General features: G+C 40.1%; 1 protein-coding gene across 5 annotated transcripts in view; it reads right to left on the bottom strand.

The window, feature by feature from the left end:
• Window positions 1–205: 205 nt before the first annotated feature.
• Window positions 206–11,903, bottom strand: part of usp4 (ubiquitin specific peptidase 4) — a 101,012-nt gene continuing 89,314 nt past the window's right edge. For 3 of the 5 annotated variants that reach the window (XM_043707671.2, XM_043707673.2, XM_043707672.2), the window contains 4 exons: window positions 10,330–10,479; window positions 7,054–7,157; window positions 6,881–6,969; window positions 206–1,092 (listed from right to left, as the gene is read on the bottom strand). In XM_043707671.2, the coding sequence (XP_043563606.1) occupies window positions 955–1,092; window positions 6,881–6,969; window positions 7,054–7,157; window positions 10,330–10,479 (481 nt within the window). In that variant the 3' untranslated portion in view covers window positions 206–954. The remainder of the gene's footprint in view (window positions 1,093–6,880; window positions 6,970–7,053; window positions 7,158–10,329; window positions 10,480–11,903) is intronic. The other 2 variants (XR_006314257.2, XM_043707670.2) reach the window with 2 other exon arrangements.

Below are 11,903 nucleotides of genomic sequence, written 5' to 3'. Positions count from 1 at the left end.
TCATACAAGACCGTAAAATCAGTATTTTCTGTTGAGGTTCTAGATTGAATTAAGATTTATTACTATTTCACAACTACTTGCCAATTTTTGTTCGAAATCAAGAGTCCATATAATAACAGCTAATTCATTGTCCTCAAAACTTGGTGTTCAGATAACGACACTATTTCCACTCGTTAGTAAGCCCACATGACAGACAAGTCACAGCTCCAATCAGCAGTCTTTATTTATGTAGACATATGTATTAAAACCAGCTACTTACAAAGTGCCAGTTTGAGCAAAAAGACTAGAAGAAACTGATGTGAAATTTACATTACAATACATACCAGCAAGGTTATGCTGGTTTGGATCAGTATCGCACCTGGGGTTTGGAAACCTCTGTTCCTGTGCCGCCTATAATACAATATAATATTACAAATTTTATTATTTGAGTCTCAGTAGCCAAACCACAAATAAACCAGTGCTCTGCTACAAATTCATAATGCAACATTTCCAGGTTAAGATGTAAGGTGTCACTCATGCAAAGAAATACCATTTTATCAATAAGAGGAAACAATACAGGCAATGCAAGGTTTGTGACATAACTTAAAATTTCAAATTGGACAGAAAATTAATCTGGGAAGGAAGGAGAGAAACTGCAACCCTTTTCAAAAATAAACCGAACTAAAATCCTTATCTTAAATAGCTGATGAGAAAAAAACTCACTTAAAAATTTCCAAAGCAGTTTATTTTACAGTGACATTCATTAATTGCCATCAGAAATCAGTAGATTCTGAAACAGAGCATGTTATATTTGCTCACCCATTCATTCAGATCTGATCAATTTTGTTTTTAAAAAGTTGCTGTTTCAAGAGGGTTCTTGTCCCCTACCCTGAAGGCAGCTGGTGCTGATGGTAGAGCAACACAATCCAAAAACAGTAGATCTAATTTCTTGTTGCCAAATCATGCAGTTTCATCTTAGTTGGTATCCATTCTATCTTCTTCATTTTTTCTATTCTCACCATTCTCTTCAGGAGAACTCAAGGAAGCAGGTGAACTGTTGTGATGGTTATTGGAGTCTCTACGCTGGTAGAAAAGAACATAAGCTGCTTTTGTCTAGAAAAAATAAAAAATCCCAGTTAATGACCAAGTTTTGGTGGTCGGTGCAATGCAATTTACCATACATAATGGAAAAAAAATCTTGCATTTGTTGCTGCTTCTTCAAAATTCTTTTATAATCCATTTCTTGTCCTGCGTCAGGTTACTCAAGATCAAAGTGAGTAGGCAACAAGGTGGCAGATGGAAGTTAAGAAATTTAAAAACAAATTTAAAAATTGTGAAATTTCTAAATGCTGACGTTCAAAGGAAACTTCAGCTCACTCACATATATACTCATTTATTCATATATAAGCAGCAAGAGGGTAACTAGAGAAAGAGGAGACAGTGAGGTCTGCGGATGCTGGAGATCAGAGTTGAGAACGTGTTGCTGAAAAAGCACAGCAGGTCAGGCAGCATCCGAGCAGGAAAATTGACATTTCGGGCTGGAGCCCTTCATCAGCAGCCATTTCTGATGAAGGGCTCTGGCCTGAAATGTCAATTTTCCCGCTCTTCAGATGCTGCCTAATAGAGAGAGAGTTGGTCCACTGAAGGATAAGGAAGGCTGTGTGTCAAACCTGAGAAAATGGGTAAATTTTCAATGATTACTTTGCATCAGTGTTCACTGATGAGAGGGACGTGATGAATGTTGAGATTAGAGATCGAAGTTTGTTTACTCTGGATCATGTTGACAATTAGGAGGGAAGATGTGTTGGGTAGGCTAGAGGTTATTAAGGCGGACAAATCCCAGGACCGGATGGGATCTATCCCAGGTTGCTGAGGGAGGGGAGAGAGGAAATAGCTAGGGCCTTGACATATCTTTGTAACATCCTTAAATGCAGGTAAAGTGCCAGAGGACTGCCCCCTGTACAAGGATGGTAGTAAGGATATTCCAGGTAACTGACATCAGTGGTGGGAAAGTTGCTGGAGAATGATAACATCTATTCATATTTGAACAAGAATGGGCTTATCAGTGATAGACAACATGGTTTTGTGCAGTGGGCGGAGAATTGTGCGTACCAACTTAGAGCTCTTTGAGGAAGTGACCAAGTTGACAGACGAAGGAAGGGCTGTAGATGTCATATAATTGGACTTTCGTCAGGCATTTGATAAGGTTCCCCATGGTAAACTAATGGAGAAAGTGAAGTCACATGCTGTGCAGGGTGTTCTACCGAGGTGGATAAAGAACTGACTGAGCAACAGGAGACAGAGTAGTAATTGAAGGGAGTTCCTCTAAATGGAGAAAGGTAATCAATAGTGTTCCAAAGGGATCAGTGCTGGGGCCACTGTTGTTTCTGATATACATAAATGATCTGGAAGAGCCCTGATTAGTAAGTTTGCAGATGACACGAAGATTGGTGGGATAGCAGAAAGCATAGGGGACTCTCGGATAATATAGATAGACTGGAGATTTGGGAGGAGAAGTGGCAGACGGAGTTCAATCCAGGCAAATGTGAGGTGATGCATTTTGGTAAGTCTAATTCTAGAGCGAACTATCATGTAAATGGAAGACTCTTGGGAAAAGTTGATGATCAGAGAGATCCACAAGTTCCTGAAGGTGGCTGCTCAGGTGAACAGAGTGGTCAAGAAGGCATACAGTACGCTTGCCTTCACTGGATGGGGTATTGAGTATAAGGGCTGGCAGGTCATGTTAAAATTGTACAAGACTTTGGTCCGGCCTCATTTAGAATACTGTGTACAGTTCTGGTCGCCACACTTCCAAAGGAATGTGGATGCTTTGGAGAGGGTGCACAGAAGGTTTACGAGGATGTTGCCTGGTATGGAAGGTGCTAACTATGAAGAGAAGTTGAGTAGGTTAGGATTGTTTTCATTAGAAAAAGGAGATCGAGGGGGGACCTGACAGAGGTCTACAAAATCATGAAGGGTATAGACAGGGTGGATAGAGATAAGCTTTTTCCCAGGGTAAGGGATTCAATAACGAGGGGTCATGCATTCAAGGTGAGAGGTGAAAAGTTTAAGGAGGATACATGTGGAAAGTACTTTAGACAGAGGGCGGTAGGTGCCTGCAACGAGTTGCCAGCAGAGATAGCAGAGGCAGGCGTGGTAGATTTATTTTAAGGTGTGTCTGGACAGATACGCAAGTAGGTGGGGAGCAGAGAGATACAGATGCTTAGGAATTGGGCGATAAGTTTAGACAGTGGATTTGAATCAGTTCAGGCTTGGAGGGCCAAAGGGCCTGTTCCTGGGCTGTAGATTTTCTTTGCACTCACACAAGGAACTCAAACGATACAGGAAGCAATCAAGGTAAAGAAAAGGTATACTACATTGGTTGGTACAATGAGAAAGGGTTGTCCTATGATGAGAAGTAGACCTATGTTCACTGAAGTTTAGAAGAATAGGAGTCAATCTCATTGAAACATAGAAGATGAAGGGATCTTGATAAAATAGACAGTAAGTTTTTTCTTCTTGCTAGGAGAACAGCCTTAAGAGACTGATGATTTTAAACTGAGATAAGGAGATTTTTCTTTCTCCTACTGAAATTATCCACTTCAAATGATTGTGATATTCATGCTGATTTTATGGAAAGACAGACATATTTCTGGTTTGTTGATTCATGGGAGGGGACTAAGCAAGAAAAAAAATGTGCAAGTGGCGCAGATGGTTAAGTATGGTTAAGGGGTGGCATGGTGGCTCAGTGGTTAGCACTGCAGCCTCACAGCACCAGGGACCCGGGTCCCATTCCAGCCTTGGGCGACTGTCTGTGTGGAGTTTGCACATTCTCCCCATGTCTGCATGGGTTTCCCCCGAGTGCTCTGGTTTCCACCCACAATCCAAAGAGATGTGCGTAAAGTGGATTGGCCATGCTAAATTGCCCATAGTATTAGGTGTATTAGTTAGGGGCAAATGGGTCTGGGTGGGTTACTTTTCAGAGGGTCAGTGTGGACCTGTTGGGCCGAAGGGCCTGCTTCCACACTGTAGGGAATCTAATCATGATTATCCTAAATGGTAACGCATGCTTGAGCGCCAAACGGTGTACTCCTGATGTTTTAACATTCCATCTTCCGTCTGGAAACACGCCAAGATGAAACCAGTCTGTTGGCAACTTTGATATCACATTTTATCCTGAGATTCACTTCTGAACTCAATTGTACGACTATTAAAACACTTTAAAAAAAAATCAAAAGAATCTAAGTTGGACTTGATCGGGGAGTTAAAGGTCAATTCAAGTTAAACAAGGCTTGAACATAGGGCATCACTGAGAGGACACAAAGACATAGTAGAAATAGGCCGTTTAATCCATCAAGACTGCTCCACCAAGGAGATCATGGTTGATCTGATAATCCTCAACTCTATTTCAATCTTAACATTGTTTAATTAGCGGTATTGATGTGGTGCACAACGTATGAGATACAGTTGAAATATTGTCCACATAAACATGGAAGCGAAGTCTATGAATTTGAGAGCAGTGAGGGCAAGGAGTTTGGAGACTTGAGATGGCCATCTTTTAATGGGAATGGAATCCATGCAAGCACCTGGTTTATGGAATGATCAGTAGACAATGACCAAAGGTTGACTGGAGAACAGGGACGAAAGAATGACAGTAGTCAAGGACAAAGGAGGGAACTTGTGCTTGGAGATAGACAATGTGGGCAAGATCTTAAATGAATAATTTGCGTCGGTATTCACCCAGGAGAAAGGTGCACTTGATAATAAGGCTAATTCTAATACCATGGAGGATAGTGAGATTTGTGTGGAGCATGCTAATACGCAAGGGTATTGTGTGATCAAGAACGAACTGGCTTTGGGTCTCTTGAAGAACATCAAGGTGGATAAGTCCCACGGTCTGATGGCATCTACTCCAGGTTATTGAGAGATGGAAAAAAGAAGATTAGTGGGGCCTTCATCAAGATCTTTGTATTTTTGTTAGCCACTGGAGAGGTCCTAGAGATCCAAAAGGACTGGCAAGCAGCTGAAGTTCTTCCTCTATATAAGGAGGGAAATAGAGATAATCCAGGAAACGGATTGGTGAGTCTCACATCGATGATTGGGAAGCTATTGGAGAGAATTCTTAGGGATAGGATTTACATACATTTGGAAAAGCATAGTTAATCAGCATGGCTTTGTGCAGGGCAAGTCATGTCTTACTAACAACTGAATTTTGAGCTGATGACGAAGGTGATCAATGAGGCTAGAGCAGTGGATGTTCTTTACATGGATTTTGACAAGGTCCCTCCTGGTAGGTTCCAGAAGGTTTACATGCATGGGATCCATGATGACTTGGCCGTGTGGAATCGGCTTGCCCATAGAAAACAGAGGGTAGAGGTGGAAGGGTGCTTTTCAGGCTGGAGGCCTGTGACACAGGATTCTGTACTGGGACCTCTGCTGTTTGAGATAAAAATGGCAGTTGGAGTTTAATCCAGGTAAGTGTGAGGTGCTGCACTTTGGGAAATTGAATGTTAATGAAAAGTATACAGTTAATGGCAGGATTCTGAACAGCACTGATGTATAGAATGATCTTGGGGATAAAGTGTGTAGCTCCCTGAAAGTAGCCATTCAAGTAGATAGGGTGGTAAAGGTGGCGTATGGCATGCTTGCCTTTATTGATCAGGGAATTGAGTACAAGAGAGAGGATATCATGTGCTTTAGAGGACTTTGGTTAGGCCATACAGAGTACTGTGTTCAATTCTGGGTGCCACATTACAGGCAAGATGGAGAGGCGTTGGAGCGGGCGAAGAAGAGGTTTACCAGGATGCTGCTGGATTAGAGGGTATGAACTATAAGGAAAGACTAGAAAAACTTGGGTTGCTTTCTCTGGAGAAGTGCAGGCTGAGGGAATACTTGATAGAAGTCCATAAAATTATGATAATGCATAGTTAGGACTGATAGTAAGAATCTTTTTCCCAGTGTCAAAATGTCCAAAACAAGGGGCATGCATTCAAGGCGAGGGGGGAAAAGTTCAAAGGAGATGTGAGGGGCACGGTTTTTACACAGGAGGAGGAGTCTGGAATGCACTGCCAGGAGTGGAGGCGACGGCAGATATAATAAGGACATTTCGGGGACTTTTAGATAAAGACATGAATATGCAAGGAATGGAGGGATATGGACCAAGGGCAGGCAGAAGGGATCAATTTAATTTGGCGTCATGTTCAGCACATGTTGGGCTGTAGGGCTCATCCTTGTGCTATACAGTTCTATGTAGACAAAGTTAGAAAACCGCAAATTTACTACAGTAGCAATCACCAACATAGTGATTTCCATAAGAACGATTTAGGTTTTCTGTTTGAGACATAGAAATTGAAGTGTTGAAGGGAAGCAAAAAGAGACTGATGGTAAAAATGCAAGATTAGAAAAAAAGATGCAGGACTATGACAAACAGCTGATTGATTTCCGATTGCTGAAATTTAGGAATAAAATCCTTTACAGAGAAAAGGTCTGTTGATACTGACAGCTTTATATATGGAACTTTTCTATAGGAAACTTTAGCAGCAATGATGAGGTGAATTGTGTCTTAAACATATCAACTTGTGGAAAACAATAAGGAACACCCAGAGAATAATTTTAAAAAAGCTAAACAATCTAAAGCATTTCACAGATGCCAATTAAGAGGCTGATGTCAACTAGGGCAAAGGTAATTTGAATATGGTTGAACATAAAGGGGTTAATGAAAAAAAATTCAGATATGGTAATCTCAATTGCAAAAGTCAAACTCTTCACATTTATCAGATTAATCTGGCCCCCTTATGGAGTCAGTTATAAAATTGTGTGCAAGCATGCAACAAATACTTTTCACTTACGACAACTTCCCAAATACGACAATATTTTATGCGCTGTATTTAGTGCAACTTACCACAATCTGATCTTCAGATGCACCTGATACACTACTGTCATCAAAGTAATACCACTGTCCATCAATTTTATTTTTAGCATATGCAGTATCTGTTGGCAAGACAAAGAAAATTATACTTCTACTTCCACAAGTAATGAATGTCAATTTTCAATGAATAAAACTAACTAACTTACAATGGCCTCCTCCCATTCCTCCATAGTGGTTAGTGACTGCAACCAGGTCATAGATGCAAGGACCAGCTTTGGGATTGTAGACAAACTCAGACATGTTCAAATCCCTAAGAATCCATTAGAAGAACAAACATTAACATTTTGCAGAATATGCACCGACAAGGACTAACAATGCATTTAAGGAGTGGACCAAGGCCATTGCTACAACTCGAGGACCGTACTAAGGATAACTGACAAATCTTGAAGCAAGCCTATTGGTAACTTTATTCAAACTTCAAATAACTTCATTTTACTTCAGTGACATAAAGGGTCTAGCAATAACTAAACAGGCAACAATGTTAGCAAACAGGATAGCGGAACAACAATAGTGGACTTTGAAACAACCTCACATTGCAAATGAAGCCAAAACCTTGAAGTTTCATTTTTATGTTTAAAGTTCAAAAGAGTTGGCATAACCATAGAATAAAGATATTTTTCATGCTATCACTTAACTCAGTCAATTCAAAAATGAAATGCGGCTATGAATAAGGACCACAGACTGAAGACTTCTTCTGTGCCATGACGTTATCTTTTCTGACAGTTTAAAAGTGGTATAGGATTGAACAGAATACAAAGATCTTAATTTTAGACTTTATCAAAGTCAACTATGCAGGAATGATAGTTTGAATAACATTCTTCATTTAGTTACCATCTTTAACATTACAGGGCTAAATTGGACAAAAATGAATGCTAAGTTCAAGATTAGACAAAGCACAGACAAGACAGTTTTTGCAGATAACCTTAAAAGGAGAAGCTTAGTAAAAGACTTCCAGAACCTTCCCTTAGATGGCTGAAGGCACAGGTGCTAACTGTGAAATGAAAGGAGTAGGGAGTATAGAAACAGAGGTGGAAGAGTTTTTATTTTATTCATTTGAGGGACGTGGGCATTGCTGACTGGCCAGCATTTACTGCCTGACTCTAGGTGCCCGAGAGGTGTTGGTGAGCTGCCTTCTTGCACCACTGCAGTCCGTGTGCTGTGGGTTGGCCCACAATGTCTTTGGGAGGGAATTCCAAGATTTTGACTCAGCAACAGTGAAGGAACGTCAATACATTTCCAAGTCTGGACAGTGGCATGGAGGGGAACTTGCAGATGGTGGTTTCTCCATATATCTGGTGCCCTCATCCTTCTAGAAGGAAGTGGTTGTGGGTTTGGAAGGTGCTGTCTGAGGATCATTGGTGAACTTCTGCAGTGCATCTTGTAGGTAGTACAGATAGACAACCCTTTGTCCGAAATCCCAAAATCCAAAAAGCTCCAAAATCTGAAGGGTTTCGCAAAGGTTTTTTCTCATTAACAAGGCTGTTTGGTGTGCAAACACTTAATCCAACTCCACACCCACTCGATGTGTGTCATTCAGATGCGATGTGGGTGGGCGTAGCCCAGCACTGGCAGGCCTCAATTCTGTCTCTGGGCTCGTAGTACTCGCAGTGAGTCTGTTTGGTAAGGTTTTTAAGTTTCACTGTCAAACTGTCATTTATTCCGAAATTCGAAAAATTGTGAATTCTGAAAACCAGTTGGTTCTGAGTGTTTCGGATAAAGGATTGTGTACTGAGCAGCAGTGTGTACAGGTAATGTGCTGGTTTGTCCTAGATTATGGGAAGCTTGAATGTTATTGGAACTGCATTTATCTAGGGTGTATTCCATCACACTCCTGACTTGTGCCTTGTAGATGGCTTGAGAGGCAGGAAGTGAGTTACTCACTGCAGTATTCCTAGCCTCTGACCTGCTCTTGTAGCTTCTGTTTATATGCAAGCCCAGTTGAGTTTCCAGTCAATAATAACACCAGGATGTTGATAGTGGGGGAATTTAATGATGGTAACACCATTGAATATCAAGGGGTGGCGGTTAGAATGTCTTTTATTGGCAAAGGTCACAACCTGGCATCTGTGGGGCACAGATGTTACTTGCCACTTGTCTGCTCACTTGCCACTTGGATACTGTCCAGACCTTGTTGCATTTGAACATGGACTGCTTCAGTATCTGAGTCGTCGCAAAAGATGAATGTCGTGCAATCATTGGCAAACATCCTCACTTCTGACCTTACGATAGAAAGACGGCTATTGATAAATCATGGGTTGATGAGGGCAAGGGATTTTTCCTTCCAGTCAAATTCGACAATAACAGTGTATTCTAAAATATCGATCTGGGCTAACTGGGATCATCTGTTCTTTCAGGTGATAAAACATGGAGCTGGAAAGACAGCAGATCAGACAGCAGAGGAGCAGGAAAGTTCTTTGTTTCGGGTCCTTCATCAGGGCATGAAGGGGCTTGACCTGAAGCGTTGACTTTCCTGCTCCTGTCTGACCTGCTGTGCCTTTCCAGGTCCGCATTTTATCAACTGACTTCCAGCATCTGCAGTCCTTGCTATTTCAAAGTCATCTGTTCTTTCACTTTGACGTTCAAGTTTCATATTCCATTTCGGTTGCAAAACTACACCAAGAAATTTAAGTACAATGGAATCTTCTCTATTTCCGAAATACTTTCTTAAAATAAAGTATGCAAATTACTGCAAATGTTGGAAATCTGAAACAAAATGCTGGAGAAACTCAGGTCTGATACCATCTTCTGAGTCATAGCGGACTTGAAATGTTAACTGTGCTTCTGTCTCCATATAGACCTACTGAGTTTCTCTAGCATTTTGCTGAATTTTGTTTTTAAAATGCCCAATGGATGCACATACATGCCAGAAAATAGGAAACACTATTTGTGATCTGCACAATAGGCCAAAATGATGGCCATAAAAATATTTTGTTGGACAGAGCTCAGACAAATTTCATATCTTCTGGAATGCAGCAGCTCTAAAGAGATAGAGGTTTACACCATAGAGGTAATACTATTAAAGAGAAGGTTTGGCAAAATCAGTAACCTCCCCGTGCCTATTTTTAGTTCAATACCATTTTGTATTAACAGATGGGAAGCGGACAGTTTGCTGTTAAGGATTATAAGTGTGAACCTACAACCTTGCACTTATATGCATCATTCTTTGGTGTGAACCACATTTTCACAGCAGCAAATCCAATTATAGAGGAACCTCGATTATCTGAAGGACATGGGCAGGGAGTATTTCAGTTGGTTAATCGAATTCTGGATAATCGACTGCTAGAAAACAGTTGAGCCCAGCATCAAGGACATTGTGATCTTGCTCGATAACTCGATATTCATATAAAAATGCCGGATAATCGAGATTCCTCTGCATTGTCCTGGTTAAATAAAATGCTTCACACACTAAAATGAATTCTCACCTTATAGGAAACTCTACTAGAGTGTCAAGTTTATCTCTCCAGTACCTATTATATGAGAAACGCTTCAGATGTACAACGAGGATCTTTGGTAGTGACCACAAATCAAACTTTTTAGTGGCCTGTTGGTGCTTTTTACAGGTGGGGCAGTACCTGTGGAGACAAATAGCAGCAAAATACTAACATACCATTTCCCAAAAAATGTAATTTAAAGAGAAATGGATTGTTAAACTTTCATATTTAGTAGTCAATTTTTTTTTAAAAAACTTCTCGACCCCATTTTGTTTCTCCTTCAGTCTTCCCCACCTGATGACATATTATTGTTCCATTACAATACAATATACTGATGCTGGTGTACAGCTGGCTGTCTACCTGACTGGCATCTATCTAATCCTTGGAAATACTGCCAATTCCTAACTTTTACTTGCCAAAAAAATTCTTACAAAATGTCCATCAACTGTCACTGGGTACTGATCTAAAATGTCACGGTAGATCAATATTTCCCTAGCGTACCTAGGGAATTGCCAATTATTCCCTTTGACTAATGACATGACTGGAACAAGTTATCTCAGAGCTAACAGGATAATCATGAACCAACTAATCAATATCTGGTGCTTGGACAAGTCAATCCATTATGATTTATGCTCTGATGAATGCACCCTAAAAGTTTGGGCTTGGATTTCCTCTGGTGAGTAAGGTCTATTTTCATGTAATGGATTAGGAATTTTCTCTATGGGGACACAGAGCCACCAACTGATGTCAAGAATTGTAGTCGAGAGAGTAGCATGGTCTGATTTTTGACAGTTTCTGAAGCCTGGAATGAAAAGTCAGACATTGCAGAACTCCTAATCTATGGAGAGTCGGAGTTCTGCAAAAACTCCCAAAAAATTCAATAATTTGGATGATAATTAGTGAAACTCAACTAACACAGCAAGTCAACTTTCTGTAATTCCGCCACTAAACAACTGAAGAAATGGTAAATGCTATCTCAAAGGGACAGTATAAATTCTCACATTGGTAGATGAAGAGAATCACTTTGTACAATGATGTCTAATAAACTGATCTAAATGACTGACTTTTGCTGCCAACAAATCCATCAAAAATTTAATTATTTTATTTGGTTAGGTCTAAAATATCACAGCTCTCACTATCCTCAATTGTAAATTACTGCTTCCACAACAGATTTCATTGATTAAATTGATAAAATAATTGTTCTGATGAAGACTTCACAACAGGTTGCCAACAATCAATGCCTGCTTATAATAAACACTAGATCTACGCTGCTATTAGTCTTTAGTATTTAAACTCTTTTATAGGAAAGCCACAGAAATAAACAGATTAAATTCCAACTGAAATTGTTTTAAACTTTCAATATCTCCATTTAGAAGACACTGCACATCTTCCATTTCAATACAACACTTTATGAAAAGCTTTTTTCTGAACAAAGCTTTGACTTTACAATGTCCTCTCATTATTTCGAACAAGATTCTGCTGCTTTTGAAAGCTCCTATTCCTACAATTTAGAAAGATTTCTGTTGCTTTAACCAAAAGACTTGTAAGAAAAATATATTGGAATT

Source organism: Chiloscyllium plagiosum, unplaced genomic scaffold (genome assembly GCF_037043375.1).
Source record: "Chiloscyllium plagiosum isolate Xiang-an unplaced genomic scaffold, Cpla_swu_hap1 HiC_scaffold_14, whole genome shotgun sequence".
Taxonomy (NCBI): Eukaryota; Metazoa; Chordata; class Chondrichthyes; order Orectolobiformes; family Hemiscylliidae; genus Chiloscyllium; species Chiloscyllium plagiosum.
The sequence above is the reverse complement of the archived record's forward strand: the minus strand, read 5'-3'. Positions and strand labels throughout refer to the sequence as shown.